At 41.4% G+C, this 22,501-nt stretch overlaps 1 protein-coding gene across 3 annotated transcripts in view; it reads left to right on the top strand.

The window, feature by feature from the left end:
- The window catches only part of OSBPL1A (oxysterol binding protein like 1A), a 78,172-nt gene extending 55,935 nt beyond the window's left edge, over positions 1–22,237 (top strand). The window contains exons 18-30 of one of the 3 annotated variants that reach the window (XM_035317546.1): positions 1,430–1,586; positions 6,692–6,767; positions 8,169–8,303; positions 8,625–8,722; positions 9,518–9,700; positions 10,183–10,290; positions 10,382–10,471; positions 10,719–10,845; positions 13,922–14,038; positions 14,753–14,876; positions 17,321–17,411; positions 18,335–18,358; positions 21,046–22,237. In XM_035317546.1, coding sequence (XP_035173437.1) covers positions 1,430–1,586; positions 6,692–6,767; positions 8,169–8,303; positions 8,625–8,722; positions 9,518–9,700; positions 10,183–10,290; positions 10,382–10,471; positions 10,719–10,845; positions 13,922–14,038; positions 14,753–14,876; positions 17,321–17,411; positions 18,335–18,358; positions 21,046–21,148 — 1,433 coding nt within the window. In that variant the 3' untranslated portion in view covers positions 21,149–22,237. Of the gene's footprint in view, positions 1–1,429; positions 1,587–6,691; positions 6,768–8,168; positions 8,304–8,624; positions 8,723–9,517; positions 9,701–10,182; positions 10,291–10,381; positions 10,472–10,718; positions 10,846–13,921; positions 14,039–14,752; positions 14,877–17,320; positions 17,467–17,736; positions 18,186–18,334; positions 18,359–21,045 lie in introns of those variants that run through there. The other 2 variants (XM_035317547.1, XM_035317549.1) reach the window with 2 other exon arrangements.
- Positions 22,238–22,501: the final 264 nt, after the last annotated feature.

The raw sequence follows: 22,501 nt of genomic DNA, 5'->3' as shown, positions 1-22,501 counted from the left end.
GAGCAAGTGCAGGGCCCTGCACCTAGGGAAGAATAACCCCAAGCACCAGTACAGGCTGGGGGCTGACCTGCTGGAGAGCAGCTCTGCAGAGAGAGACGTGGGGGTCCTGGTGGACAGCAGGTTAACCATGAGCCAGCAATGTGCCCTTGTGGCCAAGAAGACCAACATTATCCTGGGGTGTATTTGGAAGAGTATTGCCAGCAGGTCAAGGGAGGTGATCCTATCCCTCTGCTCAGCCCTGGTGAGGCCACACCTGGAGTGCTGGGTCCAGTTCTGGGCTCCCCAGTATAAGAGGGACATGGAGCTACTGGAGCAAGTCCAGCAGAGGGCTACGAAGATGATTTAGGGGAGTGGAGCCCCTCTCTTATGGGGAAAGGCTGAGGGGTCTGGGCCTCTCCAGATTGGAGAAGACTGAGAGCATCTTACTGATGTACAGAAATATCTTAAGGGACTGTGTCAAGAGGATGGGGCCAGATTGGTTTTGGTGGTGCCCAGCAACAAAATAAGAGGCGGTGGGCACAAACTGCAACCCAGGAAGTTCCAGCTGAGCATGAGGAAAATCTTCACTGTGAGAGTAGCAGGGTACTGGCATAGGTTTCCCAGAGAGGTCTGGGGCCTCTTTGGAGACACTCAAAACTTACCTGGACATGATCCTGTGCAATGTGCTCTTGCTGACCCTGCTTGAGCAGGGGGGTTAGACTAGATGATGTCCAGAGGTCCTTTCCAGACTCAACCACATTGAGACTTTGTGCCAGGAAATTTTTACCCTTGAATTTAAGCCAAGATGATCTGTTCTCAAGAGATGGTTAAGCACTATCTGACCAAGACACTGGTTGGAAGTAAGGTGTTGTTGATATCCTGTGATGTGGATTGTACTATTAACCTACCTTCCAGAGTACAAAGTTTATCTTATTGATTTATGAGCTTATCATTTAGACTTTGCTGGGACTTGCGTGGCTAGTGTATTGTGTACAATACCTCCTTTTGGTTTTTGTTATTTGTTCAGTGAGTTGGGAAGTGAAGGCTTCTGAAAAGCACCAGGTGTCTAAGAATTTTGACCAAACCGAAATCTTACATAGGAGGAGCCGTCAGTGCTTGACTGTTGCATTAACTGTTAGGTAAGCTGCTGGCATCTTTGTGACACTGGCACTTGTCCTAAGCAAGTTGTAGTAGCAGCTTCAATTTAATCAAAACATCAGGTTTGTACTCTGTTGGATAGAGGATTTTTAATCTACTGTATTCCTTAGTCTATATCTAGATATAGAGCCGCAGCGGTCTGTGACAGTACTAGTTCCTTCCCAAGTGGATGCTGTCATCAGGACACAGGAGCCGACTTAGGTTTCAGTTTTGTACAAGGAGAGAAGATCTGTTAGCGACTGAAGTCCAGCACCGGCGGTAGATTCATTAACATGCACCTGTTCTTTTGCAGATTCAGAATCTGAAAAATCATTGAGTGGGTTTGAAACAACAACGGCGTACTCGCTAGAGGACAGCATGGATTCAAAAGACACAATAACTTCAAGCATGTCTGAAGAAAAGGTCTGTGGCAGCGGAGAGTCCATGTCTAATGGAATCAAAAAACACAGGTAGGATGTTGCCTGTTCTTAAGGTATTACAGTATGCGTTAACAGCAAGTGAAAGACCACAAGAATCTCTGAAAACTTAATTGTGGAAAACTTCTAAAGCTTTGCTATGGGTGGTTGAAAAGTAGTCATTCTAAAATTTTATCAAGAACATTTTTCCAAGGCTAATGTTTTCCTTTGCATCTTGCTTTTTGATGATCTATTCTGAATAAATAGAAATAAAATAGAATGTGCTGTGTAAAATTGAGTAGATCTTATTGAAGTCTACGTGGATTTTAATTCCTTCATATATCTTTAATGCCTCCCATTGCCTCTTTAATTTCCAGTCATTTGATCCTTCTGTTGGTATTAGGAATGAATGAAAAATATTGCTACCTGCCATCAGAAACTCAAATGCGAACAAAGGGAGTCTTATTCTAAAAGTCTCATCTATGTTTTATGTGCTTATTTTGTGTTGTCAAATGATCCATTTTTATTTGTTTCCTTTCCTATAAAAGAGAACAATAGGTCTAGAGTTAATGAGATGTAATAGACACCATGATTCTCAAGTTTCAGTGAAGGGGCAACATGATGTTTGTGCTACAGATAAAGTCAGACTTCAGCATGCTTCAAAAAGCCTCATTTGGGAGTGGTTTGGACACGCACAATGATGATGAGGACACCAGATCTCAGTAAAAACAGGGAATTAAAATTTAATTTTACAAAAGCAAGTGAGACGTGCTTTAATCACCTGGGATCTTAACTCGCTAAATTGCAGCGACTGTCAAAGCATGTGGCAATGTCAGAGACTTGATGTCTCAAGGTTCAACCTCTGAACGCATGTCCCTCCCGTAGCAGGCAAAGACTAAGGCAAATGAGGGCTTGGGTGGAGTAGCAGTGTGGTTAGGGAAGGTAACGAAAAGCAGCTGACTAAGTGTGCTGCTCTGCGCTGTTGTGCTGTTAGCAGGGTGGTGTTTATGGCTTTGGTTAAGTGCCTTTCCTAATTAGCACAGGAAGTTTAGGGAGGGGAAGCACTAGGTGAAGGTGAACATCTGAATTACATTCACTGCCTTGGAAAGCAGGAGGAGAAAGGAGGCAATTCATGATCAACATAAAAAGGGTGATGCATGTTGACATGCATTGTCTGAGCAGTTTTAACAGCAACTGATAATCTGCTTAGTGTGAAAAGAAAAAACTTGGCAAGTTTCCATAATGCTGCACAGTGTTATCAGAACTGTATGGAGCAGGTGACTGGAGGAACGTTTAAGATCTATTTTTATAAGAGATGAAAAGTTGTATGTATCTGTCCATAGGTTGTTCTCTTTGAGTTGCTTGTGTTTTAGTAGTAAAGATGTAGGATATTACAGTAAAGCTAGAGCATAAATTGGCTGGCTATTAATATACTGCAGAAGAAAAGTGAAAGCCTCCCTGTTGAATATAGATAAGAATGTGTGGTTACATTTTACATGACTAGATAGCCAGAGCATGTTTTAGGTTGAGCTGTAACGTCAAATTTTTACCTGGCACCTTGGTGACACACTGGGATTTGTCTGCAAGTATGTTGATGCAAACTGTTTTTCCCTAGAGCACTGCCAGTTTAAACTTTACCTCCATGAGAGCCATCTCAGGGGATGGGAGGTGTGCGGTGCTTCTAGCGTTGTTTCTGAGACTCATAGTGGCTGTGGTGCTTGTCCTGGTAAGGGATCCGCTTGCTGTGTCTGGCTGCAGTTCAGAACTGTGTCACCTAACTGGAGTTTCTTTCTTCAATTTATGCCTGTTTTGGGGCTAGTTTAGAGTGCATGTAGACATATATGCATCATCCTGCGTCCTTTTCAGAGCAGAAACCTTACCTTCTTCATGCCACGCAAAGTGAAGGGAGCAGAATTTTATGACAGCACTTAATTCCATCATTATACATTGTTAACCACGTGGAAGTAAGTTACTTAGAGCATGGACTAGATAAATGTCTTTTGCTTAAAATCTTTGTACCTTCCTGTAGTTTATTAGATGTATAGAGAGAGGATCTGCAGCTGCATGTGGGTTGCACATAAGAATACCTAACACTGTTTGCCAGCCAGTATAAATAAGACTTTCTTTCCTACCTCCATTTAGAAAACCTGAGCTACCATCTGCCTCTCTTTTGTCTTTTTTTTGAGTGGTGTGTGTTTAGTGCAGGGAGGTGGACTTGCTTTTTGTTGGTTTGTTGTTGTTTTGGAGGTGCAGGAATAAATCTGTTGGTTTAAAAACAAATACCAGTGTTGGGATATACAGACTTAGACAGGTGAAGCCAGTGTCATTAGATATTTTACCAAAGGTGCTGTTTTAGCAGTTACAACCTGTTTTTCAACAGACTGTTTACCTTTTGAGCTTCCTAGGCAGGTGCTAGGTAATGAAATGAAAATGTCAAGGTTTAGTTATGACTCGTAATTTGCTGTTTAAGTTTGGTTTTCTTAATATAGCTTGCATCCTACAGAGTGGTCACAGTGCTTGAAAGAATGTGGCTGGTATGACTTCTTGTAGTTTTAGGCTGATTTGAGACTACACTTCATAATTTTTGAAAACTTGATGGGAGAAGATTTGACTAGTTAGGGGGGTAGTACATTAAATAACTACTTCGGAAGCATTCAAATAATTTCTTTCTTTAAGGGGGAATTTTTAAATCTGAACCCAAGTTTAAAAAACAAACAAACAGCAAAGCAAAAACAAACACCCTCCCACAAAAGTATTCTGTAATACCTGCCAATGTTTGTTATAACATCTATTTATCACTGCTGTTTACTTCTTACTGCTGTGTTTCTGCAGTCAGCTTTCCCTTTAGGGGAGCCTTTCAAAGGTGTTTGTGCTTGGCTCTTTGTGAGCCAGGAGGTCTTTTGGTCAGGTTTACATGAAAAGCGAGCTGAACGTGCCTTTTTCATGCCCCGTGTCTCCTTTCCAGCAGGATTCCTGTAGTAGTTAATCTGCTAAACGTAAAGCTTGACAAGTGTTTTTCAGTGAACGATCTTTAAATGCATCTTATCTGTTCTACTGCAAATAAATTCCCGCAGATGTTTTTGTCACAGCTAAAATTAACTTCCTGAGTTGTTTCTAAAATTGTAATCTGGAAGGAAATTTCTGCAGTCGCAAACCTTTCCCTTAATCACAGGGAGTAGGCCAAGGTTAGTAGGCCTCAGGTCTTGGCTGCCTGTCATTTTTGCACGTGTCCTCACTTGTCCCCCACAAGCCTTCTTGGTGGCTTAAAACTGTTCCATTTCCTCAGTATGTATGCTTTACATGGAGGAACAAACTGAGTATCACATCGGTTTTGGCTCTTATAGGAAGAAATGTGGGTGAATGGCTTAAACAGAATGCCAACTTCCGTGTAGTTAAATTGAATGGAGATTAACTTCCATGAAAATGTAAATTTTAGTATTTAAGGCACGCAATCCCCGTGTGTACTTCAGCAAACCAGAAGTACGTGAGTGTTTTACGTGCAGAAGGACTTAAAAATATATGCTCTGCTAACTCCATTCATTAGAGGATACACAGGAAAAATAATTAAATGCTGCAAATGAAAGTAAGGCTGACTGCTTGGTGGACACTGTCCTCTCCTGGACATTTGTATCAAAGCAGCCACAGAAGTGTTTTATACTTAACAAAAATCAAAATGATCTGTTTCACCACATGTTTTACTATCAGTGGAAAGTTGGGATAAGGAATGAATGATACCATGTTGATTAATTAAAATGAATCCTACTACCTACTCATACTCTCTGCATGGGAGGCTGAGTAAAACAAGTCAGTGTTAGGCTGCTAGCAAGTAAGATGAAACGTAGTTTAGTACTTTAAGGAATTTAGGCATAGACTATTTTTTGATAGGATAGGGCTTGTATTTTAAGGAACATTTTTTTTGTTTGTACTGAAAACTGAAGGGTCAACCTTGGTAAAGGTGTTTAGTAATAGGCAAGTACAGAAGGTAACTTAGCAAATAGGGCTAATGAAACTGACAACTTAGTCTGAGTTAATTTTTTTTTTTCTTCCCCCTTGGCACTGTTTCTGTTTATCAAAAAAGTGGGATAGAGGAGGCACCTACATCCTATTCACACTGCAACTCTTAAAAGAAAAATGCATTGCTCTAGCTACAATGGGGGGAAACAGCACCTTCCTGGTTAGGAGGGTGCCAGTTGTGAGGCAGAGTTAGCTGAACTTTGAAATTTAATAGTTCTTGCTGTTTGAGTGAGCTGTAGGTAGTTCTTACCTACTGAGGATTTTCCTTATTGGCAATTGCTTCATGATCCAAACGCTGATTTTAGTGTTGCTGTGGACAAAATGCATTGACCTATATTTCTGCCTTTCTCTGGGTAAATTGGGTTAATAGTTGAGGTGGTTGGTAGCAGTACAAAAATGGAACAAAATCGTTACCCAATTTCAAGTAATGCTGAGAAATACAAGCTGTGTGGCACAGCCTAAATGTTGGTCTTGAAAGTATGTTTCAGACCTGCTTCCAGATATGTCAGGCCCCTGTAGAAAAGGTTGTTATGTGTTCAGTTCTTTAATGAAGCTTCTTTTTCTGTCTTTTTATTTTTCTTTCTTTCCGAGGGTTGATTATAGTTATAGGCAATAAATGCTATGGCCCGTCATTGTTGCTACACAGGTGGCTATCAAGAAGAAACCCCACTATTTAACTCCCAAATCTGTTCAGACATAGTGAATGTACCTGCAGTGTCCTTCATGAAAAGAAATTATTTTCTGTTGTTCTTATACAAAATGAAGAGAATGGTTCTGGTACTGGTTTTGGAAAAATTCAGCTTCCTGGTCAGGTAACACAGCTTATATTCTTTGAAGTAGGACTGTTGTTTTTGGTTTTGTTTTTTGGACTTTTGGTTTTAATTTTAAATGTAGTATTTAAAAGTTTTTAAATTAACTAAATGGAATTTTGTTTAAATGAGCTTATGGACATGAAAGTGTAAATGAAATTGGTACTTGTAATGAAAGCTTCCCAGCCCTTTTGTACTTGCTAAGGGTGGTTTGGCTTTACAGTTTACTGGATGATATGGAAAACTCTTACTTTCAAAGAAGAGTATTTGGGTTTATCACTCATCATTAGTAATGGAAAACTTCTCTTTCTCTTTCTTCCCCATTTCTTTCCACAGAACAAGCTTGCCATCTCCAATGTTTTCCAGAAATGACTTCAGTATTTGGAGTATCTTAAGAAAATGCATTGGAATGGTGGGTAATCAGAAAGCTGTGATAAAAGATTTGAAGTTACTGTTTCTTTTGAGGCCTAAATGAGAGGAGAGAGGGATTTTTTTTTTTTTTTTAATTTGCTTCTTGTGCTTTGCTTATTTTTAATTAGGGAAAATAAGAATTGTTTAGTGTAATACTGCTTGAGTTAAGAGCATTTTCTCTTTAACTTAAGCCTTAAACTACTTGGTGGTAGCAGCTTGTTGTTTTTAACTTTCACAGAAACGTTAACTTTGCTCCCCTAGTATTTGAGTCTCCACACCTAGCAGTGTTACTGGCCAGACGGTGAACAGATCAGAGGTTAGCTGGCTGGCATGTAATCTGCTTCCAGCTAAGGGTGAATTGAGAAGAGTTATTCTCCCCATTAGATCCTGCAGTGGGCTGAAAGTACTTACTCCTGATAAACCTCGATCATCCTGTAATACTAGCCTACAGAAGGGCATGTGTGTGTTTAGTCACTGTTGTTTTTTCCTCCTCCCCTGCTCTAGTTAGAAACAGCACACAACACCAAGCAAGGAGAAGTGGAAATGCTAGGGAATGCCTCTGTCGGTAGCTCCAGGTCTCCTGAGTTGTGAAGCATCTGATGCTTGTCACAGTGGCTTTAGCAGAGAAGTGTTAAATCCCTAAAATACAAAGAACAGATTGAAAGCCTGTCTTGCAGAAGGTGTGTGTTAGAATTAAAAAAAAAATCCACAAAGGTGCCAGATCTTGCTATTGTTGTTGAGAACAGTGCTGTTTACTATACACATTGCCAGTGGTCATACTATGCTTTTAATTTGCTACTGCAGATAGCTTTAAACATTGCTTCATCATACATTCAAAGGGCATGCTTGTTTAAAAATGTGAAAGAGAATAAGCAGCATCAACACTTCAGGACTTCTCTTAAGATGGTACTCCTATTATAGACATTCCCTTTTTTTTTCAGAATAAAAATTCCTGTTTGTATTCCTGTACAGACACACTTTGCTGTCTGTTCTAATCCCCAGCTTGCCCACCTGCCTCCAAAAAAGATAATATGTTTAAGTAATCAGGTGGCCTATATCCTTTTTAAGAGTAATAAATAACTTAGTCTTTGAAAGGACCCTTCATACTTCACTCCGTTGTTTTACCTTACTTTTTTAATGTGTTTGTTAGTAGGAAGTTAGTTTATTTGATATTTGATTTTCTTTTTGTTTTAAAGTAGCCTCACATGCCAACACAAGCTTATGAAGCTCACGAGGGATGTAGAGGGGTTTTTCCTTTCGGCATTAGCAGAGCCAGGTCACGTATGTTGCATTAGCACTAAGAGCATAATTTATTTTTGTAATAAGCCAATTAGGTTTGGGTTACTGCAGGTCAGTGTATCTACTCATTTGGTTTTTCACACAAATTTCATTTGTGCATCAGGAACTGTCCAAGATCACGATGCCAGTTATATTCAACGAGCCCCTGAGCTTCCTTCAGCGACTTACAGAGTACATGGAGCACACATACCTCATCCACAAAGCCAGCTCGCTGTCCAGCACAACGGAGCGAATGCAGGTACTTTGGTTGTGATGTTTTAAATGCATTTGGGTATTTTTCTTGTTGGTTGTCTCAGTATAGGAGGAACTGCTATAATCTGCTTCATGTTAGATGCTCTTACTTGTTAACCACTTTTGCTTATCTAGGAAAGTGTTTTGCTTTTCCTGAAGCTTGCTTTTCTTCTTTAGCCTTTTTGATTAAAAACTATTTATTCCCCTCCCTTGAAAGCAGAACCTTTCTGTGCTACTTCAGAAGAGGCATTCTGTAATATTGTGACAGTTGATGTTTGATAAAGACTAAAATCCCAGAGATGAACTGTGTGCTCATTCTTTTGAACAGTGTGTAGCTGCCTTTGCTGTGTCTGCTGTAGCCTCACAGTGGGAACGTACGGGGAAGCCCTTCAACCCATTGCTTGGAGAGACGTATGAATTGATCAGGTAATGAACAGAAGATGCACTGAAGAGTGGAGGATGGTACTTGATGTACTAATGATTGATTAGATTTGTCAGGTGGCTCGTAAGATGCTGCCTGTTCTCACAGTTGCTGGAAGGGTTTTCAGTGTGCTGGTGTTCAGCCATGTGCCCCTCAGGGAAATTTCAACCCCTGCTGAACTTTTCAACACAGAGGAGGCGATACAGGAGGTTGTCAGTTCGATAAGCAAGCTTCTTTTTTTTTTTTTTTTTTTTTTTTTTTTTTTTTTTAATACAAAAAATGACTTTTCTGACGCCTTATCAATGAAAAGATGCATGAGATGTTAGAAGTATCATATTCATTATATGAGTGTCCGGAATACAAATAGGCTATGCTAATGTGGTAGCGTGCAGCTGCACTGAGGGCAAACTCTTCTCTAAAACAAGTATTTGGTGTATAACTAAGCGAAAGTTTAAGGAAGAGGTTACTATCAAAAGTAAACACATTGACTGGTCAGATTTGGTCGTTATTGCTACATTTTAACACGATGTCCTTGGTTATTTAGAATGAGGATGTTTTATGTATTGAGTATTATGTATTTATGTATTATGTGTGTGTTGAGCTGTTTTATTTGTCTTATCTTAGGGCTTTAAATAAGCCTTGCACTGAGTACAGCAACTGTGTGTGGGTCCAACTATCAATTTCACCAGAGGGAAAAGAACCTCACTGTACTCACTGTACTTGATACCTTAGATGCATGCTTTCACTCATCTTTATTTTGTATCTTCAGAATACTGATTTTTAGAACTTCTATTTTGCAGAGATGATCTTGGATTTAGGCTTCTCTCAGAGCAAGTGAGCCATCACCCTCCAATCAGCGCTTTTTATGCTGAAGGTTTAAATAATGATTTTGTGTTTCATGGATCAATTTATCCTAAACTCAAATTCTGGGGCAAGAGCGTGGAAGCGGAACCAAAAGGCACAATGACTTTGGAGCTCCTTGAGTAAGTTGATAAGTAAAAATTGCGTAGGTACATGGCCACATCTGTGATGAGTAGTGCACATTAGAGCCTTGTGGCTTAGGAATGAGCATGTCTAACGCCCACATCCTGATGTTTGATGGCAGATTGCTATGTGGGGTGGAGGGAATGAGAAGATGAAAGGAACTGCTATCACTTGCCTTAATGAACTGTGTAATAATAGTAGGAATAGTTGGTGCTTAAGTCTGTGTTCTGCAGATGCCTGGGCATCCAGTCCTACCAAGACTAGCACACTTGAGTCCTGTTGGCTTTCCTAATGTCATTCAGTGTCTACACTGCTGTTTAAAGGAATTGATAAAACCAGTAGAAATAGTTTAATAAAACTCTTGGTTTGACAGGCTTATTGCTACGTCTGTTTCAAGACTTGATGCCATTTATAGAAGATGGTTTGTTGCAGCAGTGACATTCAGTACAAAAATACAGTAACTTATTTTTATATCCCACAGACACAATGAAGCCTACACATGGACAAATCCTACTTGCTGTGTGCATAACATCATTGTGGGCAAACTTTGGATAGAGCAGTACGGAAATGTGGAAATAACTAACCACAAGTAAGTTAAGAATGTGAGTGCTTTCACTTGCTGGGAGTTTAAAAAGGAGAAATATTTGTAAGTAATTAGTGCCCTTTTGTTCTGCCTGCAGAACTGGTGAGAAGTGTGTACTAAGCTTCAAGCCCTGCGGCCTCTTTGGGAAGGAGTTGCACAAAGTTGAAGGATACATTCAGGACAAGAGGTAACAGTTTAATTCCTAATAGGGAACAAGTTGCTGCCCTTTGTTTCTAACAGGAGCTGTAGGCCTGGGTGCCCTTTACACAGTATGCCAAGGGCATAAACCTGAAACAGCAGGTTGTGAATTGTGTAACACTAAGTGTGCAGTTTAAAAGAATTGCCCTCAAAAGTTCTTTTTTTTTCAGCTATTTTTGTCTGAAATGATAAAATAAATCTCTAAGCTCCTTTGTAAACTTGGTCTTTCTCGACAGCAAAAAGAAACTTTGTGCGCTGTATGGGAAGTGGACAGAGTGTCTGTACAGTGTTGACCCAGCCACTTTCGAAGCTTACAAAAAAAATGACAAGAAAAATGCAGAAGAGAAGAAAAGCAGTAAACAGGTACTAATCACGTATAAAGGTGGTATCTCAGAGGCGTGATAGGACAGCTAAATATTTTAGTAGCATTTAAGAGCATTAAGATTACTTTTCACTTGTTCTGTCATAGTGAGATACAAAACCAGACTGCATGAGTATTGGTATTAAGGGATAATATGCTTGTGCTCTCACGGATTTGTATTAAAGCTTCCTAAATACTGGAGTTCTCTAGCTGTTGGCTGGTTTAATACCGGCCCATTACTCACAAGTCCAATGGAAGTATTGAGTATTTGTTAGTTGGACTGTGGTTCTGACAACGTATATTGTATATGTATATATAAAATACATTTGTATTTTAGTAGGAGAACTTGGACTTTTAGAGGCAGAATAGACTAGCTTCTCATCTTGATAGGAGATGCTGTTTTTCAGCTTTTCCAAGGAATTGTTTTTTATTACATTGTTCCAGACATAGAATCTTTTTTTTTTTTTTTTTTTTTTTATTAATTCTGGAAGAAAAATAAAATGTTACTAATTATTTCAGAATTCCGGCACCTTTTTGTTTAAGGTGAATGGTGATGGTTTTCCCATACAGGTTGATGAACAATCATTCACAATTACTTATAATAGAGATTGTTCCCCTTTGGTGACTATAGCCAGATTCTTTTTTTTGGTTTTGGTCATTTTAATATAAAAACAAGGGAGATAGCTTTTAAAAGCGGTTGTTCCTGTACAGGTTCAGACTGCTGCTGTATCTGAGATTGCTCCAGTGCCTGTCATCAGGAGAGTACTAAGGCACTGGGGATTACTGCTTCTCCTTGAGTCTGGCCTGGTGAGCTCTAGGGAGAAAGGAGCAAAGAAAAACATACCCTGTGTCTTTGTTCAGCTACCACTGAACAACAAAGCTTAAGATGACCCTCGCTTGTCACTTCAAAATGAAGCACACTGTTGTATAAACCTCAAGCTACATGTTGCTCTGACACCAGAAAAGCAAGTATTTTTATTTGTTTAACAGAATTAGTTCTATGAAGAAAACTGAAAGCTTTGCAATGCACGCTCTTAGCTGTTTAGTCGTTGTAAAATTTGTAATCCCACTGCCCCCTTGTGTTCGAGAAGCTGATATTGCATATAGTGTTTGACATTCTGGGTGACACAAGTCTCAAGTACGATGTCTGGATGTGGTTTGTCCCTTCAGGTAATAAAGCAGTTATTCAGTCATGAAGGTACCTTGCCTTTCAAATTCATTTTAATTCGAATTTTCATATTTTTTTTTTAGTTGTTTTCCAGCAATTCCTTCTTGTTGTGTTTTTGCTAATGTGAATTTTTTCTGTCTCCCTTAAGGGGACCTGCTGGGATGTAAGTCCTTTTTCAAAATGCCCCAGGTTTTCCAACCAAATCTCTGATATTTATAAGGACGAAACTACTGTAAATATAATTTTGCAAGGTGCTACATAAGTCTTCATGTATGCAAAGGTGATACTTTATCAACATCAGGATAAGAGTAGACTTTGAGTTAGGCCAAGATAATTCAGCTCTGAATGAACTAGAGCATTATTTTTTTATCAAGGTGAAACATTTTGTGCAGAATTTTCATTCCTAATATGTAGAAGGAAATACTATAAGGCACTAGCAGCTGCCCTCATGCATGCCTGGTTACAGACACTAGAGGTCTGGCTTGGCAAGTCTGTTACTCCCCTTCTGGTAGTATAGCTTATGAAAGAGATATTGAGCAGTGCTGAGTATAAAATAGGCAATGTTCTGGCAAAAGCACTTGGAAGATCCTCTTTTTTCCTAGTTCCTTGTAATTCTTGTGGCATTTTTAAGATTATGTATCAAACCAGGCTCGAACTGTAGCATGCATCCTAGTTTGTTTTTTTTTGTTTTTGTTTTTTTCTATAAAAGTTGATTTGGAGTATGACAGTCTGTTAACTGAAGTGTCCTTGTTTTGTTATATGAATAGTATTCTGATCTGTTTTGCTTCAGATTCCTAATTTCTGAAAGACTGAATCAGCTCAGAGGACAGTTGCACCCATTCTGGGTAGTGTTCTTTTTTTTTTTTTTTTTTTTTTTTAACTAAAATATCCATTTGTATTATCTGATGCAACCATCAGAGAGCAAAGCTTATTAGCAGCAGGATTAAACCTGTTGGCTTGTAGCCAGGGTTTTTAGAGAATTAGTTGCCTTTAAGTTCAGCTCTGCTTTCCTGTGGTCTCTGAAATGTGCTGCTGCGTTTAGCTGTGATAGTGACACCACATTTTCTTGGGAGGGTCTTGCTCTTGTATAGCTGGCTTTAGTTCAGTACCGTGACATAATCCTGTGTGGCAGAATTAAAGTCATCAGGTATAGAAGTGCTTGTGTTTTGATTAAATGGGACATTTTTATAGTAGAAAAAATGGCCTTTCTTAACATTAATCATCCAAACTTTATCTACGAAGATGTTGATGCAAGAAACTGCTGGTAGTCTTTGCTTGGGAGGGAGCACACTTTCTGTGTTAATGCTGCTGTCCTTCTTGCCAAGCATCTTGAAAAGTTTGTCACTGAAATTTAATTTTGGTCAAGGTAATTTTATGTAAGTTCCAGCGTTAGAATGAATGAGCGTAAATTGTTTGACTCCCTAATCATGATGGTGATGCATCTGGGCTGGGGCAATCCTAAGCACAGATGCAGACTGGGCCAAGAAAGGATTGAGAGCAGCCCTGAGGAGAAGGACCTGCACGAGTTGGATGACAAGAAGCTTAACATGAGCCAGGAATGCAGGAGAGGGACCCTTATCAAAGAGTGTAGTGGTGTAGGACAAGAAATAATTGCTTTAAACTAAAAAAGTGGAGATTTAGATTTGATATAAAGAAGAAGTTCTTCACTGTGATGGTGGTGAGGCACTGGCACAGGTTGCCCAGAGAAGCTGTGGATGCCCCATCCCTGGAGGTGTTCAAGGCCAGGCTGGATGGGGGGGGCTTTGGGCAACCTGGTCTGGTGGGAGGTGTCCCTGCCCATGGTGGTGGGGTGGAATGAGGTGATCTTTAGGTCCCCTCCAAACCAAACCATTCTATGATGATAATAAAAATAGTAAAACATTTCCCTTTTCTTTATGTGCTACTTTTAGGTGGGCAGTACTGAGGAACCTGATGAGATGCCATTGCCAGATTCCGAGAGTGTGTATGTTATTCCTGGAAGTATTTTGCTATGGAAGATAACTCCAAGACCTCCAAATTCAGCCCAGGTCAGCCGTGCTTCTATTTATTGAAAAGTACATGCTATCCTGTTGTCCTGCCTGGTCAACGCAAAGCAAATTAATCTGTCATCTTTTTCACTAATGGGTGTGGGTTTGCCTTTTTGCAGCAATGAACTTTCCCACTACAGTTTTAACTGCAAGGTGGGGTTGGAGGGGTAACCGCCACCGGTATGACTCTAGTTAGCTCAACTTCTCTGCAAAATGAAGTGCTTTGTGCAGCCAGAGGTACGGGCAACTTCCCCACTTCTCTCCACTCTGTTTAACTCTGATGTGTGAAGGGTTGTGGAGCTGGAGAGCCAGTGGGCAGGGATTGAGGGTGTGTGTGCAACTACAGGAGAAAAAAAAAAAAAAAAAAAAAAAAAAAGAATTGGAACAAGAAAAGGTGCCCTCAGTAGGTTAATCAAGGGGGAAGTCTCTCTACAGAGATGGGGAAAATACCAGTAGGACTGGAAAAAGAAGATAAGAGAGAAGTAGTGTACTGAGTAATTGGATGCTGTCCTGGTTAAACAGAACAACCAGGGATCAGATACAGTCTTCCTGACAGTGCAGGTCTGCTGGTGTCTTGTGTATTCCTGTCTTGAGTGGTTAAATAATATAAAAGAATCTGGATGTTTGTTTTCAGACAGCCACTTTTGTGCATTAAGGCTAGCAGTTAGAGGCTTTGTAAGGAAATCACCTTTCAGCTGTGTCTCTGTATTTCAGATGTACAACTTCACTAGCTTTGCTATGGCTTTGAATGAGTTGGACAAAGAAATGGAGAGCGTTATTCCCAAAACCGACTGTCGGCTACGACCAGATATCAGAGCCATGGAAAATGGAGAAATAGGTACACTTTTATTTCTTGTTAAAACTGAAGGATTGGAGGAAAAAAAAAAAAAAAAAGTAAACAAATTCCACTTTTCAATTGTTAGATAAACTTTTAGAATAAGTAGTTACCCATAAAGATACATTCCCCCATGCTACAAGACAGTAACTCTTTAACTGGTATGGCTCTAGCAAAAAGGGTATGTTGCCCACCTGTGCTGGGTCAGGTACTAATTTTGTTCGTAGCAGCCTAACACTATGGTGCTGTGTTTTACATTGGTGCCTGAAGCAGCCCTGATGACACGCCATTGTTTTAGCTGCTGCTGAATGTTTGTGCAGCATCAAGGCCAGCTCTCTTTCTCACTGTGCCCTGCCCCACAGCAAGTGGGCTGGGGTGGGTGCAGTTAGGAGGGGACGCAGTGGGACAGCTGACTCCAGCTGGTCAGAGGTTTTTCATGCTGTTAATGTTATGCTCAGCAACAAAACTTCGACAGGGAGGATGTTTTCCCAAAGCAGCTGTTGCTTGGAGACTGGCAGGGCATAGGTTTGCTGCTGGGAGGTGGTGAGTGATTGCCTTTGCATCACTTTTTCTTCTTTTTTTTTTTTTCCCTTCACTTATTAAACTGTCTTTAATCTTGACCCATGAGTTTTCTCGCTTTTGCTCTTTGATTCTCTCCCCTGTCCCTCTGGGGTGGATTGGAGTGAACGAGTGGCTTAGCTCCTGGCCAGGAACACACCACACCACCTACTTTGTTGTGTTCTTCCATATAAGCAGGACTCTTAAACTTCACATTATGCTTTTTATTTAATTTTAGACCTTTGCTGTGTAGTCAAGCCCTATAATGGGAGACCAGTCTGAGAGTCTCAGAGCATCAAAAGTATTTGAGAACTTTTCAGTTTGTTTTCATCAGCCAGTGCACAAGGAATATTTTGATGTGCCAATTCTGACTAATGAGGTCGAAAGTATTTAAGTTGAAGCTGCAACGTCAAATGTACTTGATGCAAAATCCTTCTTCACTGGGAACTGAACACTTTTGTTGTCCTAGAATAGTGAATTAGAAGTGCATTATGAGACTTCCAATGAGTAGAAATTGTGTGCTTTTTAGAAACATCATAGAGATTGTTACTGTAATGTCATGGAGTGAAAAGTGTCTTTTAGTCTTCTGACATGCAGCTTGGTGTTAAATACTTGATTATGGTGTGGAACAACCTTCCCCAGCCCTTTTTTGCACCTTTCTCTTTGTCATTTTACTTATAAAGCAGGGTGGCCACATTTGTAGGCTAAAAGCATGGGGGCTTTTGATTTTTTTCTGGCTGGTTAAGTGATTTGGGTAAGTCATGAAACCTCTGATTCAGTTTCACCTACGTAATAGCACGATGATTATGACTACTTCTGATAAATAGTCTGAGATTTAGGTATAAAAACCAATGAAACAGGCATACTACAGTGCAATTGTACTTACAAGTTTTTTTTTCTCAGAAGCTGATAACTTCTTTGAGGCTTCTGAAAAAGCAGATAGTGAATTCCTACAAGCAGTCTCTTCTGTCTGCTGGATTGTTTTGTGGCCAGCAAAAAAGGACATTCCTGGTTCAGAGCATCGCCAATAACTTGTGTGTCTCAACTTGAAGTGCAGTACCTATGCCTTTAGCAAGAGGCCACGTTCCTACGCTATACTTACAGCCTAAAGTTGATCTAGCAGATAGACTAGTAACATGCAGTTAGTCTTCCAGACATAATTCTCTCAATTACTTCTTTCTGAGCTGATTGTGAAATGCGTTTTCAGGATTCAAGTATGAAAGAGATCATGCCTTTCATTTAATCTGTTTCTTAGTCTGACTTCTGACTTATTCCTGAGACGTTCTGAAGGAAAAACAAACCTGTCCTTTTGGCCAAATGGAAGCTTCTTTAGGACCATGACCCATGCTACCTTAGTGCGTTAACAACAACAACAAAAAGGCATGTTGCAAAGATTATTCTTCATGGTTTGGAAGTGAATATTCCAAACCCTTATTGACCAGAAACTAAGCACTAGTAACAGCTTACCCAAAACTCCGGCAGGTGGCCAGACTTCAGCAATAAGTCCAGCATCGTGTCCTACTCTATCAGTTTCCCTACTGAAATAAATTCTAGATATGTTGCCTCCCCTAGCTTGCATTTTCTGTCATGGAAACATTTTCATGGTCCTCAGGCCATGAATAAATGTGTATTTAGTGGTCACGAGACTGGAATGTCAGTGGCTGATCTTGTGCCACAGTTGACCTGGCTCTGCTCTTAGGCTAGAACAGGAGCACTACTATGTTATGTAGATGATTTTTGAATGGACAGCTTTTCTACTTCCCTTGTTAATTTGCTGGGTCAGATGGAGTAATGACTGTCTCTTATATGTAAATTTTTTATACACCATGTATGTGTGTACTTAAGGCCTTGTGAATATTTACTTACCTGTGTATTTTTATTCCTTCAAGATCTAGCTAGTGAGGAAAAGAAGAGGCTAGAAGAAAAGCAAAGGACCGCCCGCAAAAATCGTTCGAAGTCAGAAGAAGACTGGAAGACAAGGTTAGTGTGCCTGCATTTCTACACATGGAGTTAGTTGTATAAAGGCTTTGAACACTCGGGTTAACTGCCAGTCCATGCCAGCAATGTGCAGAGTTGTCAGTGTGAAAAAAGCACCCGGCTTGGTAGTGCTGCTGCTGTATTTGCAGACTTTGTCTGCGCAGGCTGCAGTGCTTCCAGAGGGGTGCATCAGGCTTGTCTCCAGTCCTTCCTGCTCGCTGCTTGTGCACCCACGTTCACATGCAAAGTGCATTGTCTTTTCTGGGCATCTCTTGGTCCTGGCCTGGCAAAGGCATTGCCTCTGATAGCTGCTTATAAGGCTGTTGTGGCTGGTGATTAACTTAAAATCGCTTCAAATTTGGGTGCTTGGCCAAAGGGAGGAAGAAATGATTCCTCCAGCAAACTTGACAGCTTATTGACTGCTGCCACTTCTCAGATCAGTTGCTGTGCGTTGGCAGTACTGCATTCCTGCCAGTCATCTGTTTTCAAAGTGGTGAAATGGCTTTCTCACCTTGCTCTCCGAGTCATTTCCTCCTTTCCGAGATCGTAACCAACTGCAAAAATTAGAACTGAAGGAAAAGTTAGCTTACAAGGCATCTGCCAGGATATTTTTTTAAACTATGAGGTGAGGGAGGTCAGTTGGGAGCTCTTAGGCACAAGCAGCTAAACAGAAATCTTGAAAACATGACCAAATAAATCTAGTTTGACCAGACAAGGTCTATTTAAGTGTATAACAATGGATTGGTCATCCCTTCACAGGAAAATAAAAAACAAAAAACCAACACAACAGTAGGGCTAAACTCTAAAAGTAAACAAGCTTCATCTCTTCTTTACTAATTAGTTAATAATACACCCAAGACACTATGGATTAAATGTCTTTAAAATGTCTACTTGTAACTTTTTTTTTTTTTTTTCTCTGAATGAAGTCACCCATCATCCCAGAGTCCCAGGTTTGGTTATGTCTGAACTGTCTTTTTTCTTATGCCTGCTCTCTTGAAGTGTTTGGGTTTGTTTGCCCTGAAAATGGTGCAAAATAACATCTTTGTAACACTTCTGCGTAAATGCTGGACATCCTTGCACCTCCCTCTTCCTTTCCTGAATTCAGAGGCTTTATAAGCTTTGGTTCTAGCTCCTTCCAAATGTTTTCAAACCAAGGAATAACTACGCCATATTATTCCAGGTGTCTGAAGTACCTTAAGGTACAGCTCAAAGCACCTGGACCTTGAGTATCAGGAGTAGGGGCATGTCTAGAACACAATTCAGAGCAGTGGTTTTACAGGGTCTCTAATTAGTGCAGAAACCATTCACAAGGTTCTTCAGCTGCTGTAGTGCAAGTAGGCAGTGCATGAACTTTAGACCTGCTCACCACTTGCCTGGTATCCTTTAAGAACTCATTTGTTTCCAGCTTTTTGTTTTTTCCCTAGTATTTGATCTCCTTAGCAGGAGTGCCAAGTATGGCTGCTTCCAAAGGATGAACATAAATTATGTAGAAACAGCTCCTTTCCATTTCAATGTAAAGGGCTGTGCTCGGGGGGAAAACATACTGGGAAGGGAATCTCTCCTACTTGTTCCCAGTGGGTCAGCTGTAGGTCTTCATCTGCAGTGTGATGTAAATTGATGTAAACTGCTGCAACTTCCAGGCCCCATAAAGGTATATTACTTAGCTTCTCTAGTAGATTCTTCCCTCCTAAGAGCCTTCTCCAAAGTCCCCAGTGATTGTTTATTTATTTTGAATCCACTTCAGAAGGGGAGCCTTGGTGTTTCTGAAGAAGTGATTCGTGCTGAGCAGCAATCTGAACTCTTGAATAAAGACTGGTTTGGTTCTGAAGCAGAGCGGTGCTTGTTGCTGGTGATTCAGATCCCGCTACTTCCCCTATCGCTTACCTGCCCATTGTTTTGAGTCCCCCCTGTCCTTTCCCTGTGCCGGCAGCAGCACTGGAGGACGCTCTGCTGTCCTGATCTGTTCCAGTGCTGAAGACACAGCAGTGTGGTACTGGGGGTAAAAGCTCCTTCCTCTGAGGGATGAAGGCCCTCTTATCGCCCTGCTTCTCCTCAGCTCATGCTCATCAGCTGCTACTACCTGCGTGCCAGGCACTGTGCTAGGCACACACATGTGCATACACACCCATTACTTCAGAACAGCTGATGCATCCTGCATGGAGGTGATGTGGTCGTGAGCCACGTACAACACAAGTTTAACAGTGACTTCTGTCTTGACTCCTTCACTCAGGGCAGAACCACTGAAGCATTGAGCTGTTCGGTTTAGTGCTGCGGAGGCAGCACAGGGCGTTACTTCTCATACACATCTCAAACCTCCTGGACCCAGCCAGCCTTGCCTACGAGCTGCTCAGCTTTGTGGTGTGGCACTGTAGGACTGGCTGCCTTCAGGCTTTTGCTTTTTAAAGTTGGTTTCTCATAATTGGTTCTAATGTGCTTTAATTTCTGCTCAGAAACCCAATGGTATCCTAGAAGAGCAGAGCTGAGTTAAAGTGGGCTGCCAGGCACACACGTGGTTTAAGCAAGTGCACTCACTGCAGCGAGGCGTATAAAGCAAGAACTGGCTTTTGTGGCCACAGAGGAGCTGAAAGGAGGTTACGGAGCTCATTCACCACAGAAAGGGCTTATAGCAAGCTGCCTCGCACTGTGAACGTGGCCTGGCAAAACACAGCAAAACCTTTAACTGCTAGAGGGCTGGTAGCGTGCGGTCTGTTGTGAGGCGGAAAATCGAGCTGGGCCCAACCAGCAAGCAGTGCTCGGTAATGCCATGCAGCAGTAAGGCCGACAGAAATTGGCATGAGGGAGGACAGAGGAGGACAAACTCCTGGACCATGGTGCTCTGACAGGTCCTACTTGCCAGCAGTCTGGCCTTGTGAAGTGCACCGTACTCTACAGAGAGTCACCCCACCTCCCTGTGCTGCTACGCATGCACACATCTGTGGGCACCTACACACAGCTTGCTTCCTGACGGGGCAGGAGGAGAGAGGAGGGGAACGAAGGCCACATCCAGTGTGCCTGGCACCAGCCAGCCTAGCAGAAGCTTGCACATAATTTCCTGCAGCTGGAATCAGCTTTCTTGGCTTTGGGGTTTGCCCCACAGCAGTGACACTGGGGTGCAAGGTGTTAAGTGGTGATAGGCCAGGACTTTCCCTATAGCCTGTGGGGGGCATTTCATCCGTGCTGAGGGGAGCTAACGCGCTTGTTCTGAGTTAGTGCACTGCAAAACAAGGTCGTAAAACACAAGGGGAAATCTAGATCCTAATGTTTTTCTGTTTCCAGGACTGTGGTGCTTGCAGTGTTTACGTGTCTTGAAAAAACTGTTAGTGCTCCTGCATGCCAAAACGATAGTTCACAACTGCTTTGAAGTATAACTGAACTTATCCTTTTTATGTGAGTCTTGACTGCTTCAAGTGACAAAATAGCACAGTGTCAGCAACTTCACCTGGGAGATGTTAAAGTGGTGTTGGGAATGGGGAAATCTAAATACTCAAGACTGCTTTAAATCCACTTACGAGTTTAAAATCCAGAGGGCTCCTGTAATTGCTCTGAGCAGTGTAACCATTGAAGATACAGCAAAGCAGTTCTGAACTTCCACAGAAATGCATGAACAACTTCCCTAACATGCTGTGTTTCCTTACAGATGGTTCCACCAAGGCCCCAACCCCTACACCGGTACACAGGACTGGCTTTATTCTGGCAACTACTGGGACAGAAACTACTTTAACTTGCCTGATATTTATTAAAATGCAATAAGAAGCCTGTGGCTGAGACACAAATAAGTCTTAATCTGTTTTAATGTTTTCCCTCGTTTTACTTACCTCCTGAAAAAAACTGACATGTTATCCAACAGAATATTACACGTCTCCACAGTAAAGCTGGTGGTACACGACCTGCAGTCCCTGAGGTAGGGAGCACTTTTTGTGGCTGATGGTGGGTCCTGTGCGGACAAAGCCAGTGCGTCGTCATGGTGTAGAGCTGCCCCGTTTGCTGAATACACCTATATTAGGTTGTGGTGTATGAGAACTAGAACACCCTCGGCTGTTCTGTGAATACTTTCTTTCGTAGCTAAAGTCGGCACAAGTAAAAACTGGTTTTATTTATTGTGACATGGGAATGTTTAAAAGCACACAAAGTAATTGCAATAGTCCGTTCTTAAAGCAAAGGAGGGTGTGTCACTCTTGTAAAGATGCGATTTTCCATAAAGTGACTTTTCTTTTACTAAAGCACCTCCCTTGAATCCTGAGCTCTGGCCAGATTCCAGAAGCGTGCCCATCTCTGGAGCACTGATGCAGTTGTTTAAGCTGGTCACATTACTCAGAGGTATTTATTCAATGTTTTGTGCAGTGTGTTTTGAATTTTGCTCTCCTGTTTTGCTACCAACCTTATGGTTTATGGAATTAGGAGCCAATTAAACACCTACAAATCCTATTTGAACTGCACACTAGTAACAGGTTTAAAAAGAATCTGTTTAATGCACTAGAAGTTCTGGTGCCCAGCACCACTGCAAAAACGCAAGATCTGAACCAGCCCAGGACCCAGCGGGACACGGTGGTGGGGGACAGGACCTGTGTCTGTACTGTGCAAGCTCCTTGGGAGGAAGTCTTGTGCATTTCAGAGGTAGTAAGGCACCTCGGCGAGGCCTCCTGTGCACAGCTGCTTTACCCCTTTTCAGTGGGGTGCATTCAATCTTAGAGTGTAAGTTTATATTGAACTGTGTACAGAGCTTCTAGAGGGCAGGCTGCTCTTTGTACAATATTTTAACTGCTGTCTGGAGGTTAGTGTTAATCAAATAATTTAATTGCTACTAAATAAAGGCTTCAAAACTTCTTGCACATGGTCTAGAGTGTTGCTTAACAGCGCTGAGCATTGCAGAGCAGGCCTACTGCAAAAGCTGCTGCAGTGGAGGTGGTAGTGGGCTCCACTGACCTCTTCTCTGCTTAGGAGAGGTGGGGAAGGAAGTGCCTTCTTCCTGAACTGCACGGAGGCTGCAGAGCCTCCAGCCTGGACCAGCAAAATTGTTCCAAAGGCAATGAGATACTTGCTATTTTTAGTGTGCACTACTTGAATTACCCAGGTAGTGCGGTGATGGGGTGACA

Source organism: Oxyura jamaicensis, chromosome 2, assembly GCF_011077185.1.
Source record: "Oxyura jamaicensis isolate SHBP4307 breed ruddy duck chromosome 2, BPBGC_Ojam_1.0, whole genome shotgun sequence".
NCBI classification, from domain to species: Eukaryota; Metazoa; Chordata; class Aves; order Anseriformes; family Anatidae; genus Oxyura; species Oxyura jamaicensis.
This window is presented reverse-complemented; position numbering and strand designations above follow the sequence as displayed.